Source organism: Condylostylus longicornis, unplaced genomic scaffold (genome assembly GCF_029603195.1).
Source record: "Condylostylus longicornis isolate FDR11 unplaced genomic scaffold, ASM2960319v2 ptg000013l, whole genome shotgun sequence".
NCBI lineage: Eukaryota > Metazoa > Arthropoda > Insecta > Diptera > Dolichopodidae > Condylostylus > Condylostylus longicornis.
The window spans coordinates 8,255,349-8,274,685 of record NW_026577982.1 but is presented as its reverse complement, the minus strand read 5'-3'; the positions used below and the strand labels follow the sequence as shown (position 1 = coordinate 8,274,685).

Below are 19,337 nucleotides of genomic sequence, written 5' to 3'. Positions count from 1 at the left end.
TTATGGAAGAGAAAATTTATTTTTTGAGTAATAAAATGTCGTACGCGTTTTTTTCTTCAAATTATAAAAAAAGAATATTAATTTTTAAAAGGAAACAATGAAATTGATAAAGCCGGTATATTTGTGCGTGTGTATTCTATTTACTCTTTAAAGTTCTTATTGGCGATTAAGTTTTCTGAAGTTGATCACACAAGGATAATTGGTAATTTTATTACTTTTTTGCCATTTAATTTTTTATTTTTTTTTAAAGTCAAATTTAAAATTAATTTGAGACAATTTTAAATTTTTTTAATTGAAATAAGAAAAAAATAATAAGAAAAAAACGCAATATATAATTGGTTGCTGCTAAAGACAAATGATCTGGACGCTTCAACTTTTTTTTCAATTTACCATGATTGTATTCTAAATAAAAATTATCCAAAATATTGCGCAGTGGCTATATAGCTGAAATCCTTTCAAAGGGTAACGAATTTAAGCTAGGATATCATAAAAAAGTACATCGAATATTGTATAGTTTTAAAATTATAAGAATAATTAACATATGCTATATCCACAACGCTTAGTGTATAGCTGAACACAAAATACCAATAAATATCAATTGTTTCAACTATATCATATAAATTATATATTAGTTGGAAACTAGCGCAACCTAGTTTAAAATGTACTCCTTAAATGGAAAAAACATGAAAACAAATTGTTAACATAGGAAGAATCTTGACGGCAATTTGTAATTTATAGCCCTACCGTCAGTAGTTTTCAATTCCAATACAAGAACTTTTCATTGCAATTGATGATAGGTTATTTGTTCGCATATTTTGAATATAAGAATTTGAATTATTTGAGCTAGCGACGATTGTAATTATATTATAACATACACCTACACCTATAGAAATATTGCGATAGCATCGTTTACCTAGGTTAGGTTAGGCTAGATTGATGCGGTTACCATAACTTACACATAGGCCAGATAGGTCTGTTGTTATAGATCAGATAGGCTTGTTGTTATAGGCCAGATAGGTCCGCCCCCACTACAACCAGATCAAGCTTTTCAAAACAGGCTAAGATCCCGTGAAAATCTTCGGTGGCTTCTTGCCAAAGTCGGAAAAGTATCATCTTCCTTCTCGTCACAGCAACTCGCAAGGTGGCCCATACTCGTGGCATTTTCGCAAATAAGATAATATCGTAGCTTCAATGTCTCTCTAGCGTTCAATTGAATAAGTCGCCCAAAAATTTGAATTTTATAGTTCGTACTCAAAATATTGAAAATTATTTTGTTAGTAAATAAAAATTGCAACAAATCTAGAGCTACATAATATTGATGTTGTTGGGGAGAATATAAAATTTTTTGAATTTATTCCAAAATTTTTAGCTATACATGAAAAATAAATATACAATTTATTTTATCCTAAATATATGCAATTTTATGTATTACTCGTGTTATAAAGTAAAACATGGCAAAACATTATTCCTGTTTTGACCTTTAACTAGACAACCAACATACCAATTGAACAAAATAAAATAAATTTCTTTTTTAATTTCTTTTAATGAATTTTTCCATTTATTTAATTTATTTTTTGAACACAATTTTTTTGGCAATAAATTATTGTCAATTTTCTAGTATGCGCAATAACAATTTTTTAGTAAGCAAATTGAATTGTAATTTTCAAATTTTATATATTCATGTAAGGGCCTGTTTTAATCCAACTGGAATCGTTATTTGGTAAAATTTTATAATAAATATAATAAAACAATAATTTTATTCTTACTTGTAATTAAAAATTCAATGTGTAATAAATATTATTTTTTTTTTAACAAAATTTCGGGTGAGATTAATAAGCAAAGAAGATTATAAAACATTGACCGTGAGTGCTGAGCTCTTAACACTTAAATGAACTTTTAAAAAAATTTAAATTATTAAAAAAAATTAATAATTTTAAAGTGCCAGTAATTTAAAAAATAATAAAATTGTTATAATAATATTGGATTAAAATGTCATATTGCAGATGCATGTTCGGTGAATAAAACCTTGACATTTATATACCGATAGGACACTGCTAACAAAATATTGTTAATTGTGGAATTTATTGTGCCTTTGTTTATTGCATTTAGTAAAAAATATTGATTTCCTATGACAAATTAACAATTACAGCAGCAATAAAGGAATTCATTTGGGAAATTGTTTTGTCACCACAAAAATTTGGCAAAAATAATAGCAATTATAAAATGAGATGGAAGGGATTACATTTTATGCACAAAAACAATGTTTTGCTCGAATAATTGCGAAACAAATTTTTCACTCGCAAGCATATTTTTGCATTTTAATTGATTAAGTGTCGTACAGATATGGGCTGAACCCTATAAACAGTCGAAACAGATTCGAAATATTTACTACAATTTCATAAAACTAAACAAACCCAAATTTGTACATTCTAAATTTTTTAAAATTTTTATTTGATATTTAAAATCTTTATTATCATTGTCATTGTCATCATATTCATTATTATTACCGCTTCATCTCTAATATTGTGTGTAACGTAAAGACACATAAAATAATCTCAAAAAAATCACTTTCTAACATTCTTCCATATAAAGAATTTGTTATGAAAAGTTGTTGTTAATTCAAGCAAGCAGTCCATTAAAATTATATTACAAAAAAAAACAAGAAAAAAAAATCAGAAAGTTGAATTAAATAAACCATAACTGGCCATCATGCTTGTACTTTTACTAAATTTTTATATAGGAAAGAGAAAAAAAGAAGAGAAAAAGGAAAAAAAATTAAATTACAGTTATTCTTGGTTGAATAAAAATGATCAAAATCTTTAAATATTCATTTTCATTTTTGTCCTCACTCTCTAAATTCAAACTCTTCTCATATTATTGCGGTGAGTCTTGTAATTTTTTTACGAAAAAACGACATGCTTCTACAGCTCTTCTATGTTTGATACTAAAATTTCTTTGTTGCAATTTTCTTTACATTATTTTTTTCCCTTTATCTTATGGATTAAATTCTTATTAATATATATATGATATATAGAAGAATTGAGGATGGTAATCAGCATAGGAAAAAGTTAATGAAACAATATAGCTGTGATTAACGTCTACAGGAAATTAAGCGAAGAAAAAAAAGTGGAGAAAGAACAAGAAATTGTGAGATCTTTGTTGTCTGTTTTATTTTAAGAGGAATGTAGGAGTACCTTTGAGAAAATGTGGATTTTTTAAATTGCTTCAAATGGGTTTCTGTTACATAGAATGAGAATCTGGCATATACAGGACTGCAATCGAGAAATGAATATCTATATTGCATTCTCAAACATCAGGATATTGCGGATACTTAAGTCGAAAACACTCCTTCAATGCGTTTTCACCAGAGAAGTCGGGATAGTACATGAGAATAGGCCGCATCCAATTGTTTCGATACAATAGTCTGGCGTTCCAGAGATTATCTACACTTAAGAGCCAATGACTCCATAACAAGAGTCATTTGAATCCAAGTCTTTCAAACATATTAGTAAAATTGTGATAGCCTTAATAAATTGTGAAATATTTAATACATTTCCGAATGTTTTAGATAATTTTGGAGTGATTTCGAGTAGATAATTTGAGGCAGTTTTTTCTATGGCAGAATAAAATTAATTTTAATGATATATAAATGCAACCATTTAAGCAGGGACATTATAAATTACAATAATTGAAATTTTTCATGTCAACTTGGATATAAAAACTTTTCATTCTTTGTCATATTTTCCTAGCACTTGATGATTGATGTCTTCTCTATGGCTAATCATTATAATTCTTCACTATATGTTGATTATTTAAAGAGCCACAACTGTGCAAAAATCATAAATTTTCTAATTTCCTGGTTTCTCTTAAAGTTTTCCTTCCTTTTATCCATAATAATTTTCCATTTTTCATTTTACTGTGTATAAATAACGGTGTAAATGTTTTATTCAAGCGGTTAATAGAGAAACATTAAAAATCATCAGGGACAAAAATAAAAGAGAAAGAAAAAATCCTTTTAAGTTGTTACGCTCATTCTAAAATGAAAGTGGCTTAGATTTATTTTTTTTTATAACTTTCTTCTTTGCCTTTTATTCTCATACATAAACTTAGTGTATTGTGTATGTGTGTTGTATATATAAGGAGAGTAGTTTGGATTAACATTTTTAACTTTATGGGATCATTTTAGATATGTGAAATTTACGGTTTATTTGGTGTTATACCGCGCTTATATATGAATGGGTAGAAAATTAACTAGCATTTAATATAAAGAAATTATTCATACTATAAATAGAATGGAAATGTCACCCGCTTTATGTACAATTTAGTGATACGAATACAAGAGAGTTCATTTATATGTGTGATTATCAAAGCCATTAAATTATATAAGATATTTGTTATTATAATGTTCTTAAAGTTATTGGAATTGTGTGCTTAAAGAGTTATTTAAAAATATTTTGTTAAGTACATGGAATAAAAATTTAAAACTTGGTGTATAAGAATGTGTGATATCGATTACAACTGGCAGCAGCTAAAACAGAAATAGTAATTAACCACAAGAGAATTAAGCTATTAAACTTGAAATTTCAAACGGATATAGAATTGATTTTAATAAAGAAAAAAGTATTAAAGGATAGTTAAGATACTTTTAAAAATGTTCAAAACAAATATTATAAAAAGTGTTTGTATCGGTATAACCTCTACATTACTATGTTCTACGAATTACGTGCTGATATCGCATGATTACGAAAACGGCAGGTTTGATAATTTAGACTGTGCTCTCGATTGGATTTCAAAGAAAAGCAGAAAATAATGTGAGAAGCGGACAATGCAGATACTAGAGGAATGTTAATGTAGTTATCATAGAGGCGAGTTTGATGTTACTGGTTCTTGGATGTTCTTCTGCTAATCTACACAATATCTCGAAAGTAGGGAAGTCCGAATTTAAGCATTGTTCCGAAGACCGGCGATATTTGCATCTAACAGTAAGAAGAATCGTGAAGTTTTAAAACTTCGTTGGGACACTTGTAGAGAAACGATGTTAAGAAATCTGACCGACCTGAAGTAATATAAATACTGACCATTTAAGAGATATATAGCTGTTTGTCTATGTATATAATCTTGTACATTTTTATTATTCAATTCGTATTTTTCTTTAACAAGACTATTAAAAAATTTTGCAAATCTCTATACGTATGCGCTTTCATAAATTATTGAATTTAGAAAATCAAGTCATTTAAATTCGTCTTGAATTTATATTATTTTAGTTTCAAGTGCGATCCGGTCCTTGAAATCTAATTTATATAAAATTTATTCAAAATTCTCACTTAATTTAAATGTTCCGAGTGAAAACTATAAATGATTTGTTTTTATTGTTGAATCCTTTTGATTCAAAGTAAATATTTCTTATAAGAAAGTTCGGAAAAGCAAAAAAGGTCGATAATATCTTCTTGTATTTAAAACATTAAATCAAGTTAAATAGTGTAAGGAGTAAGAAACAACAATTTTCCTTTATGTAGATTGTAAATATTTTCTCATATCTATATAGGAAACTTATACTTTGTAGACCATTAAAACTTATTCTGACTCGGTAATGGTAATGAAAAACACTGAACTTTTGTTTTAGTAAGTAGTTATAGAAATGAATAAAGAAGGAGAAATACGATAAATCACAACAAATTTGGACCTGAAATTATTTTATTGAGGAGAAAAGCAAGCAAAAAAAAAATTGTAAAAAAAGTGAAAGTTAAAGAAAATGAAGATTAAATTTCGAATCGGAAAAGTAGAGAAAATTTTATTCGGTATCATCTTTAAGAGACGCACATATAACCAACTTCTGCATCTAAAAATTTCATTTGAATGTGGTTTAGGGATCAAATATATGCTTTGTTTTTTCTTCTGTTTTAATAGAATCGATTTCTTTTGACATGTTTTGGTTAAATTTATGTCTCACTCATGCACACTCCTTGTGTTGGTAGAAAGTACTTAAAGTGTTTAATTGAGTTGGAATTGGGGCACTTATTAAAATGGTTTTTGAGACATTTGAAATTATTAAAAAATTACAAAAAAGAAGAGCACACACATTAAATTAGTCTTTATTACCTTTAAATTTGTTATAAATGAGATTATTAATAAAATTTTAGCCTTTATCGTAGTCTTTATGAGATTGTTAATCTTCTGATTATTTCAAGGAAAGTAAATAAAGGGTGTTCAGAATATTGCAGAGGGAGAGGACGTGGAGCACGCGTTCTTTGTGCCTGTCCATCTCCGATGTGGAAGAGGAGTTGCATCTGAAGGCCTTCTTCTAAAATGGCCTAAAGGGACCTGTCCGGGAGTCTTTGGCGCAACTCTTGAGATTTACAAAGGAGGTTGACTGGTTTCGGTAGACGGTTTGGGGTACATGGGGGTTTGTTGAGTGTGTGGCCGAGTGGGGTCCAGCTCTCTTATTACTACTAAATCGCATTAAAAAAATATATTTAAATTCGGGGTATTCGAATTATTTAGAGGTTAAGATTTATAATGACCACTTTTATTATCATTATGACGTCAACTCACATCCTAAAAATAAATAGTTAAATTTAAATTTGCTTTAATTTAAAAAAAAAAATCAGTGATAAAAGAAACTACTTAGTAGACTGAACTGTTCTGCAGCTATACTCACTAATTTGATTACCAAAGGTAAATTAGTAGAAAAATTAAGAAAAATAATAATAATGAAAACACAATAGAGATTTAATCTCGAAATCTCGTAATTTTTTATTTCAATAATAATGAAGGTCAGAAATTTTCGGTATTTAATTATTATTGCCGTGGTATAATCAAAAATTACACAATAATTCGTAGTAATACAAAAAATTAAGTAAATGTACAGGATAGAAATAATGACAATAAGAGAAAAACAAAAAAGGTAATAATTAAATAAAAGGTATGTAAAGCATATACGGTAATTAATATAGTCCAACATTTGTTTCTCTATTTCTTTTCAGTAACATTATCTTCAAGGGTGGTTAATTAAACAGATTGATAAATGGTAATTAATATAATAAAGATTTTATTTTCTTCTTAATTATTATTTTCTATTTTATTGGTAAATTCGTAAATTACAAAATTAAGGATGAAAAAAAAAATTTCAAATCATAAATTATTATGCTCAACAGTCTACAGACATTAAAACGCACATAAAAATTCAAATATTATCCTGGAAAGATTTTTTCTGGTTCATGCTGATTTATTTTAATTATCCTTGTAACTATCAATATAGAGATTTTTACAAAAAAAATAGAGAAAATTAATCTAAGATTTAAAAAATGATAAGAAAGAATTTCTCAATTTTGTTTCGTTTTTTTTCTATTTTGGAAATCATTTCAATCATTTCAATTAATTACCCAATTAATTAAGAAATTATCTTTGAATATTATTGATTAAAAGGTCCTGAAAATTTAATACATTGTTATTGAAGAAATTTCAATGAAAACAATTGAAATTTTTTTAATTCTTTGTAAAAAAAATTGCTGCAGAGAATGTGTTTATAGGAAGGCAGATTTTACCCTATAGCCTTGTATAGGACATGCGACAATTCAAATGACTTCAACATATAAGGAAGGAAATTGGGTATAAATATCACAAGTTGCACAAATTATCATGAAGTTTGAGGAATTTTGAAGAATTTTATTGCTTGGTTACTGATTCCGGCAGTATATTTTGATTCTGGATGCTAATTACTCACATAATGTGAAAATGGAAATATTGTTTGTAATTTTATTAACTAGTGCTTAGTAATGAAATTAGCTATCGTTAACTTATTGTGTGACAGTGATTTTTAATAAAAAATCCGGAACGTCAGGATCACAAGCACAATTATTGTATTGTCTGAGTGAAAGTTGCTTCGAAGATTGCTGAACAAATAATTGGAAATAGCATAAATATAATTGCAAGGGTCAATTTAACAGCTTGGCGAATTTATAAATTATCTTTGGAGTGGAAACAGTAACTTGCCAAAAATTTGAATTTTCATGATTTTGAAGATATAACAATTTAATAAAGAGGAACTCTCCTCTGAAAAATTTTTCTCTCCTCTTCCATTTTTTTCGCACATAGCAAATCAATGGACACATTTTAATATTTTTACCCTATGTGTATATAAAAATTATGTTTATTCAGGTGTAAAAAAAAGGATATAAAAATTAATGACATACCGTTAATTAAAGATGATGATTTTTTTTTTTTTTGGCAACGTAAAAAAATTGTAAAATTTTTTTTTGGATAATTTTTTAATGTAAAATGAAAACTGAAAAAGGATTTTATATTTGAGAATGTATTTTGATTGTGAACACTGAATTTTAATCAAATTTGGGACTCTTTTTTTATGGTGTCGACTTGATATTTTTTTATGCTTTATTCTTGAACATGGATGAGAATATTTTAACTGAAAAAATTTAAAAGAGTAAAAATTTATTATGATAATTTAATCAACTTTTTGATGAAATTTTACGGAAGAATTATTTACGGAAGAAAAGAAAAGCGCCTTCAATTAATGAGACTTCAAATTTATTGGTTAATTGTAGATGTAGTAAATAACAAAATGGTCGGTAAATAAATAAATTTCAGTTTGTCAATTATGGTTCGCAACTAAGATAAATAGGTTCAGAGCTAAGGTGTTTTTATAAATACGTATTGCTCCTTTTCTTGGAATCTATGTGGTGTGACTCGAATATATATTTTTCAAAAATATTTTTCTTTATAAATTTAGAACTCCTGCATGTCTATATTTTTTAAAACAACATTCCGAACTTATTTTTTTTTAATAACACATGCATACCTTCATTAAAATTATCAAAACTTTAACAATTATTTTTTTTTAAAACTCAAACTTTTATTAGAATTTCTTTGTTGAAATTTGACAAAAGACTTCTTTTGTTAAATTTCAACAAAGTTATTGTGGGCGTAAAAATAACTCTCTGTATAAAAGGAAGAGATGACAATTTTGAAAAAGGAACAAAATATTAATATCAAATTTTTCAGAAATTTTATTTTTCTCTTAATTGGAACTTACATTTTCCTTTAAAACTTCAAACATCAAATTTTTATTTAATTAAGTTTAAAAATTTTGTTTTCTTTGTTTATTTTGTAAATGAATTCTAACTGTTATATAATTATAAGGAAATTGTTACATCATGGCAAAAACTTTAGAAACCATAATGAAATGTGGGGGATTGCAAATGAAAAATGTGATGATCATGTATTTTATGAAATACAGAAGAAAATTTTAGTTGAAAATTTGGTTGAAATGTTAATCTTTAAAAAACACAATCGAATTCAATTCCCAGAAAAGGATAAAGTCAATATCATTTTATTTTACACATTTTGTGAAAGCTGAACATTTGTTTCCGAAAAGGAAAAAAGTTAAAAAGATGTCTTTTATTAAAGAATTGCAAAAGAATTCTGTTCTTTTCCATTTTATACAAAATCTTTATCTATAATGAAAATGAATGGTAAATGAGGACGGTATTATAAATTTGTAATTCAGATTTATGGTGCAGTAAATGACGGCACATTATTGACCGTCGAGATAATTCTATTTGAAGTCTCCAGATTATTTTTGATATTTTTATTGACAATCAGTTATCAATTGCAGATTTTTTAGAGAACAATATTGAATATTAAAATGATGATATTGTGACGAAAATTTTCGGAGATGTGAGCTGACCTCCACATTTCCCGTAGTAGGAGCTGGTATATAAATGGATTCATGTTGGAAAAGTAAACACCAACACGTCTGATTTATTGGTTAAAATACATTATTTTAAAATTTTTCCTTCCTAAAAGACTTTAAGTGATTCGACACGCTTATATCTACCATAATCCTATAATACATAGAATTAACTTATTTTATTTTACTTTTTCTAATTTTCAGTAGTAGTGCAAATTGCAACTCTATACACTTATAATTACTTAAAAAAACCTACACACATACTTTGTATTTATGTATTTACACTATGGAATAAAATTGTTCTCACTGCATCCTCTTAAAAAGTTGATTAGAAACAAAAGAGAGGAAATCAAATACAGAAGGTGAATTGAGAAATCTTTCTTCTCAATATATGGTACGAATATAAAAATATAATAGGGCTAATCTAAGAAGTTAACTGTGTACGTAATATGTAAGAGTAATTAATTTTAATTGTTGAAAATTTAATGAAAGAAAAAAAAAAGATTTTATCTTTTTGGAAAATTTTAAATAGTTTCCGTTGCCATTTAGCACAATAATTGGAAATATGTGAAGCAAATAAAAAAGGGAAGAAGTTCTTTGTTAAGTGAAGCAAAAATATGTAGGTACCCATTTCTACCAAACACTCTAGATGTAGAGGTAGATGTGAGTGTTATTTTATAGACTATTCTATAGGGAGAATGAAGAGAGTTAAGTACACATTCTGGTTGAGTGTGTTGCTCGTATAGGATAAGGAAAATATGGGGGAGGTTTGCTCTCACGGTGGTGGAGTTTCGGTCTTCTTGGCTCCACAGCGAGCTCGACTTTATTAAAAAGGATGGATGTTGAACAGGTGTTGTAGGGCATGTTACGCACTTATAATGCGGTGCAATATTTTCTTATACGCGGTTACAGTGCTGGACTATCTTGGTGGTACAGATCTACAATTTACAATCTGTTTTTTTAGAGGTTCCGTAATAATTAAATCATAATTTGAATCATCTTGATATTATTTAATATCGGATGAAGAAACATGAAATATTTTCGTCACAGCTTCTTCAACAATAAAACACAAAATTAAATTTTGAATTTTTGGGAATCTCACTATGAGATGATACCCTACAGAGTTGAGTTATATAATTTCAATACTCTTCTATACCCTACATATAGATTCCATTTACGTATTGTCCAGTTCGGATAATCTATCATGTGGAAAAAAAAATATACCAACAAAAAAAAATTATTTATCTTAACTATCCTTGTCTTAAATAATCTATAAAATGAAATAGAAGCAAAAACGTCTAGATTTAATCCAATTATTCTCATATATGATTTTCAATTTTCTAAAATTATTTTTTAATAAGAATTTGAGCAGCATTATTGCTTTTATTTTTGAAAAAACAAAATGGCTAGAAATTAAAAATTTAATATCGAATTTTGTAAAACAATGAAATGGACACATACAGAAGTCAATATGGGATAAAAATTTAATTTTGTTAATCAATTATCGTAAATATTTAATTTTATCATTTATGATTTGAAACAAATTAACAAAATTAACTAATTTTTGTTGAAATTCTTAAATAATCCCAAATAAAATAACTTGAGCTGTGGTTTCATAACGCTAGAAGACTGCTCTAAAGGAAGGTATTTAAATTTTTGTGTCTTCTCTAGTTGAAGAAAACCTAAAAACATGTTAAAGATATACTGAATGTACACTGCAAAAAATTTTTACGTAAAATTACTATAATAATTGAAGCAATCGTAACAGTTTCAATAAGAGTTGTAGTAAAAAATCTTGGCGACAATAAAAATTTACATAATTGAATAATTAGAGTAAATTTTTTAATTTACCTGCAGACGATGTCTACTATAAAAATTCTACAATTACAGTTACAACTACTCCACAAATGAGTAATTTTTCTCGACGAACGAGTATAGAATCAACTCCGCATATTCAATAGCGAATTGTTTGATTTTCTAAAATTTTACACTTTTTTTTTCAGTGTTAATTTAGATTATTCAAAAATTAATGATTTTACCATCCAGACACTGTTTTTATGCGAAAATATGCAAATTTTGATTTTAAAAAAAAAATCGTTTTCTATTTCATAAAACATTATTTATAGACGATATTAACAGAAAACCATTTTATGCTAATAAAGAAAATATGGGTTAAACCATTTAAGAGTTTATGATGTGAACATACAAATGGTATTAACATATGCCCTTAATTCCAGGTAGAAGGCAACAAAGAAAATATTTAATTATCATTGTATGATTTTGTAAATTATCATACTACACATACATACACATTGAGCTGGTAATTTAATATTAGGATGAGAATGAATTAAATCCATTCTGAAAATCCCATACTCATCATTACAACAATACGAAAATGGAATAAAATAATTTTATAAATTTATTAAAGGACATGAAGAGTTCAAGGACAATTTATAACATTAAAAATGTTGATAACATTATATGAATTGATTATATTCTATTGTCCTTAATCCTTTCATTCATTATTATTCTTATAACATTAATAATTATTGTCATAGATGTTTTTTATGTGTAATAAATAATTGCCATTATAAAATAATCACAATTATAGACGATTCCCAAATGATAGACAAATGATTTTAATTGATGACCTTAAAATTCGATTACAATAAAAATTTTTCAAATCGAGGTTTTGAAAAGGATCTTTAATTGTAACAAAAACCATTTATCTGCTTGTGTTTATTCTTTCATTTCATCACAAATCGAATGGCGTTAATATGATGGAAACGGATTTGGAGAGGATAGTGCAGATTAAGATTAGGAGTTGATTTCAATTTTATTAAATAAAGTTTTTTAATAGATTTTCACTTTTTAAAGTAATTCTAAATTTTTTATACTCATACAGTCTAAAAAATCTAATGCACCATATGTGAAAATTGTTGCCAATAAACTTTTTAAGTTTTATAATTCGACCACACTTAATTGTCGTTCTCAAACAATTTCAAAGAACAATTAACATAAACATTGTGAAGACCAAGTATAACATGTTGGAATAATTTTCAAAAATTGCAATTTAGCAATAATGTAGAAAATTAAATGCATTTGACATATTAAATAAGGGGCATCATATCACAAGTTAATTAATTAATTATATTTCATTTCGGAGTTGAGATTTGTACAAAAAGTGGTAATTAGAAATTAATGAAGTGTAATTTTTAATTTGTTTCTTAATATTGCAAGGCAATTTAATTTTGTAATTGTATGCCATTAATAAAGGTCATACATGATAAATTTATTTTCAATTATCAATTTTTTTCTTTACATCGTAAACGTATAAAGACAAGAGATGATAGTTTCTCAATACGTCAATACCTTAGTCGGTTGCGTGTTTAACTACAGAACGGTTGATCGGTGACTGATTTAAGTCAACTGAGAGAAAGTAAAATTTTTTTGAGTCCTCTGTACTAACGTTTTGCATATCTACAAAGCAGTCGCATTTAAAGAAATTTTTCTCTATTGTTCATTTACAATTTGCATTAATACAAAGGATATGAAGAATTTTGCTCATATTTTCTCGGAAGCTTAAATTTCAGACTTTTTTTGTAAAAAGGAAATTATCAAAAAATGCAACCAAAATCCTTTAAAAAATTTTAAACTTTTGCCATCACATAAATTCAATTTTGTTTATTTATTTTCGTCATATATTTTGTGATCCTGCAAATTATTCCTTTGAAATCCAATTGAATTACTTTCTACATTGAAAGAATGACGGAATGTCGTTACGTATATTTTCATTTGATGTTCCTGGTTTTTTTAATAGTCGGTTGAACATAAAGTTGATTTAAGGAAAAGCTACAAAATTAAATCCAAATCAAAACAAAAATCAAAAGAAATTCTTCTTAGAGAATTCCGTTACTCTCAGTCTCTTTTCTCCTCCAAATACCACATTTCCCTCCTTAAATTATATGTCAAACGGTATGCAATTAAAGAAATTTTTTTAATTGAAACATTTGCGGAATGCTCAAGGATTGTACTGGCACATATTCATGATTTTTTTGTTTTTTTTTTTTTTATGGAAAAAAATAAAATAATTTGCTCTTGTGTTTAAATCTTCAAAACACTTTGATAATAACAGTTAAGGATGTGCGATATAAAAAGGAATTCCAAGTGTTCATTTTATTATTTTTTTTGTTTATTTTCATTCTGCTTTTGATGTTTATTGAAATAATCATTTGCTCTGATCTTATGTGGAGTCAAAATTTTATAATCTTTTTTTCTAAATTTCAGAAAGAATTGTAAAAGTCTTGTGTTTTATTTTTTAAATTTTAAAGGCAGGAGAAGATATATGTTATGCATGCCTGCTGATTATGCGTTATCGCAGTACTTCCGGCCTTCTTTCACCTTTAAATAGAATCAGAATAATTCAGAAACTAGATTTTTAATAACATTAACCAATATGTGTCAAGGTTGTGATATTTGGTTTTTAGTGAATTGAGAAATCACTAACTTTTTGTTAGTTTCAAAATTTAAAACATTTTGAAGTAGGTTAATGATCAGTAAAATTAGTGTCCGCAATAAAGTAATTGCGTGTCATTTTTTCAAAATTTCTGCAGTAAGACACAAGAGTACACTTGTTCAGTTAACGGCAATACTTATTACTATAACAATGCCCGTTACAGACTCCCAATTAAGTGATATATTTTGTTTTTTCAAATACGTCATCTATGTACTATGTTCCGAAATGATCAACAAAATTTGGCTAGAAACATTAAAATCTTGTACTTCTTAAATTCTACTTCTAGTGCTGGCTGTACTTGAAGTAATTAAATAAATAAATAATATTTGCACGCACTTATAAGAGAGTCTTCTAATAAGTGAGAAATATACTGTACTTAGAAACAATTTATCTACTAATGCGTCGTGAAAAGACACATAGATAGAGCAAATCATATTTTATTTTAAAAGCATAATGCGAAAATGATTAAATTCAATTCTTATATTATAGGTTGTTAAAATAAAATTTTATTTTAAGGTTATGTTAAAAAATTTTTAATAATAAATTAAGAAATTTTTTAAATATAAATTCAAATGTGGTTGTGAACTTTTGTGACAGTTTCTTTTTTACTGTCAAAACGAATTTATTTTATTCTCTTGTTTCCACTTTTGCTCTTTGAGAGTAAAGGAGAACATTTTTTTTTTGGTTGGAAAGGATGGAAGTGTAAAATTTATTGACAGTAAAATTTTAAAGGTCCAAATTAAATAATTTTTAAATCACAAGAAAGCCGAAAGGTTTATTATAATTTTAAGTATATATTATTGTAGAATAACAATAAAATTTTAAGATTCTAAACAAAATATTTCTTTCGTTTTGCTGATTTCAGCTAAAATTCAAAATTTATTCTTGTGATTTGTTTTAGGGCCATTTTTTTTGGCTATAATATATTGATGATATGCGGAATAAAGCAGATGAACATTATTTTCTTCTCCCTTTTTTTTATTATTTTTAAATTCTATAATAATTTTCTGATTTTTATGGAATTTTTTTAATAACTCGATGGTTTTAAGAGTAAATTTGTTTTTGGGATAAAATTTACATAATATGCAAATAAATTTTCAGGAAACACAAAATGGTAAAATTGTCAAGAAGAAATTTTTAATGAATTCACAAGATGAAAATTTTGAGACTGAGAAGTCATATAACAAATCATAGTGTCTGTCAATTATATGATAATTTGCAAGGAGTTATTTAAGTGTTTTAACCAATAGAATTAGACTGCAATATTTAAAAATGGAAATTATTTTAATAATTTCTTATATCGTAAAAAATTTAATAATTAAAAGGTGAAAAATACCATATCATATGAATTTCACTGAAAAATCATATATGTACAAACTCCTATCTTTAATTTGCCTGCAAAACGACAGGCGTGCCATGAAAGTTATGTATAGCAAAATTTGTAGAGGATGATAACGAGAAAGAAAAAATAACTTTTTTGAAATAATTGGAGTTTTTTAAAAAATTTGCAGTTTTTGAATTTTGTGTCTGTCCAGCTATTACTGAAGTCTGACATCAACCATCGGCATACCATTATATAGGTCTATCAATTCACAAAAAATTTTCCGAACATAACTTTGCTATAGCTTCGAGGCTATAAAGGATATACGTCGGATAGAATTTTTTCAATCCAATTTTTTTGCCAAAAATATATCCCTGGAAGATGGAGCATTCCCCCCTCCCCCCCCCCCTCCATACCCATACAATTCACAGGAAGCATAAAGACTGCATTGAATTATAATTGCGGTACCATTGATTTTAATCCAAAAAAAAGTAATTATTTTTAATCGGTTCTGTAAATTATATAATCACCAATAATATCTTCAATTTAACCCAAAATTTTAATAAATAATATTTTGAATACTTTAGTATCATATTAGAATAATTCAGAGGATATTCCGTTGAGGTATTATAATTATTAAGTAAACATCAATTTATGTTTACAGCTTAATAAAACAAAATACACCCGGCACGGCACATTTAAACGATTAAAATCAATTTCACGGTTGACTTCAGTTTTTAAATTAAAAAATAAAATTTTTTGCATATTGTGTTGTAATAAATTTTCGTACCTTAAATATGCAAGTATATAGAAGGATAAAAATGTAACCCTTAAGTAATTTGTATTTTAATAAATAAGAGCTTCGGAGAAAAAGTAAAATTGTTTGTTTGTGTTTACTTAATAATTCTTACATAATATTTTGTCTTTAATAAGTAATGAGATCCTAATTACATGTATGTATGTACTTCAATTCATAATGATAATAAGGATTATAATAATGATGTGCATGTATAAAATAATTAAAAGTGTACAAAATTTTTCATGTTATATTTTACATAACGGTAATCTTACATGAATTTCACTCGTTTGTTGTTAACTGAATCTGCCTCCATTCAACTTTCCATTACATTTCAAATTTTTATTTTTTTTTGCTCTCTCGTTTTGTTTTTTTTTTTTGTTAAGACTGTTGAATGTTTTATTTCTTCTTATTTGGTTTGTTGTTATTGTAGCTGTTGTTGTTGTTACTGGAATAAATTTAAGAGAAATGTAAAAAATAAAATTAGCATTAGAAAATTAAATTTACAATTTCTTTTTTAAATTTATTTGTTGTTTTTAATGTTTTTCGGAAATTGAAATTTGACATTTAGATATTTTAAATCTTAATTGAAATTTTGATATTTTAAATTTTGATGGTATTTTGTCAAAGGTAGGTATTTTGAGTTCTAAAATTTAAATATTTATTTCAATTCATGTTTAAGCTAGTTTAGATTTAAAAACCATATTACTGTAATTAAGTGGAACTCCAATATTTCTAAGTTTCACAAGAGGTATCCTATTAATATCAATTGATTATCATTGAATTGATCATCATTAATTAACTACTAATTAAAATTGCTCTACCACTATTAATTTTCATATCTCATTTCAGAATGATCATCTTTCGCCAAAAACCTAGAGAGAAAAAAGTAATATAAAACATAGGATACTTGCTTCACTATACCTATCGGAAGACAAAATGTTGAACAGTGTCAAATAGTGTTATAAAATTAGTGTATAATTCAACATTATACAACAACGTTAAGTATTTTAATTTTTGTACTATTCTAGAATTGGAATCCAAACACTACATATGCATAGTATTACATGCATACATGAATAAGACGAGGGAATTCTATAATATATAAGCTTCAAATAAACGAATAAAATGTTAAATAACACGTGATTACCTAAGGCTATGTTATTTACAACTTTTAAACACGAAAACGAACAATTTAAGAAAGAAAAATACGAAATTATAAGAAGAATAAGTAAAAATATAGGAAAATTTTTTATTTTTAGGTTTACATTTTGTTTGTGCCTACATTTGAGACTTTACAATTAGAAAGCATTGAAGATGTTTAGAAAGAGCTGGTATATGAATATAATGAATTTGTGTATACATATATGAATTTGTTTGGAAGTTTTTTTTTGGGTATGTATGTTCTTTTTTCTAATATAATTAAATTCATCTGTTAGGAGTACATACTTATTTTGTTATCAATGTATTGAAATTAAAATCTGTTGGGAACATCATAATTTCTAAATTATCAAATACTCATCAATCTTACACTGAAGAAGTCGCATAGTATATTGATTTTATTTGACACGTATTGCCATTACTGTAAAATTAAACAGAAAGGGATTTACTTTATAAGAACCGAGAAAATTAGATATTAAATTCAATATGTGATAACATTAATGATTAATAGGCACAATTGTTAGTACTTTCTGTAAATTTTAAGAGAGAATTTGAAAATTTAAAAAAAAACTCAATAGTAGAGATTTTATTTAAATTGGTGAGTCTTCTTTTACATATTTTGTTTTGTGTGAAACGACAGCTGTCAACATTATTGTTTTCAGTGTCTATTTATGTCACCTCTCTGTTTCTAAGGTACTTTGATGTTATTGTGCTCAAATTTACAAAATCCAATATAAATTTTCTTAAACATTTTATAGCCCTACATATATTACTTTTAATTTCTTTTAAAACTATTTCTCATTTTTTATTAAAAAAAATTTCATATTGAATTTTTGCAGTTTTAATAAAAATTAATTGTAAAATTAAGTGAATATGAAAACCTTTTTTTTCTGTTATTTATAAAAATTTCATACAAATATCTTTAGGCTGATTAAATCTCTTGTATTATTCACAATACACACATATACATATTATTTTCTTCTGTTATTACTGTTCCTTTTCTTTTGAGCAAAACAACTGATCTCCCTTAAGGCTTATAAAACTCTCAACATTCACAATTCACATATTTATACGTATGTATATAATATCAAATAACATTATTCAGAGAATATTCTTTTGTTCAAATGAAAATAAAGAGAAACAAAATATAAATTAGAGTAGAAAATGAGGGAAAAAAATTGAACGTTCATAAATGAAAAATGAAAATAAAGATGAAAATCTATTTTTGCTCAAATTGCTATAATTTTTTTAGATGTGTAATTTTTAATAATTACTTCTATGTATGTGATTACCACATGCAAACATAGTAACAATATTTTGTATATATAACACGGTAAAAAGTTTTGTGGTGGTAAAGTGATGCAGAACTCATTTTTCAAAAATTTTAAAACTTTATTTAACATACCAAAAAAAAATTTGAATTTAGAAATTTTGAGTGTATATGAGGAAAAAAATATGAGAATTATGAAAAGTAATGATTAAAGGAGAAACACTTTTAATAGAACATCTGATCGTGTATGTTTGGCTATACAGTAATAAAGAAGAAACTTCATTTTGCGATAAAGGGGCTATCCTCTTCTTATTGTATTTTCCTCTCCTTTCGACTTATCACTTCTAAAATTTTGCAAAATTTCAATTCTAGACAGCTTTGACAAAATTTTTATTAGTATTTCTACTGATATTTGCGTTCATCCTGAAAGTATGCAATTATTACTTGAAAGTTTTTGAAGTTTTACATTACTTTAAAGTAGTGAACGTGAAAATATTGAAAATGAATTAGTAAATATTTAAAACGGACCAAACAAAATAACTCAAAATATATGAACATTTTATGAAC

The 19,337-nt window shown here is 26.3% G+C and overlaps 1 protein-coding gene across 2 annotated transcripts in view; it reads right to left on the bottom strand.

Moving 5' to 3' along the window:
* Positions 1-16,778, bottom strand: part of LOC129605339 (uncharacterized) — a 37,610-nt gene extending 20,832 nt beyond the window's left edge. For both annotated transcript variants that reach the window (XR_008696709.1, XM_055515032.1), the window contains exon 1: positions 16,615-16,778. Coding sequence is in view for 1 of the 2 variants with exons in the window: in XM_055515032.1 (XP_055371007.1) it covers positions 16,615-16,655 (41 nt within the window). In the remaining variant the exon portion in view is untranslated. The remainder of the gene's footprint in view (positions 1-16,614) is intronic.
* Positions 16,779-19,337: the final 2,559 nt, after the last annotated feature.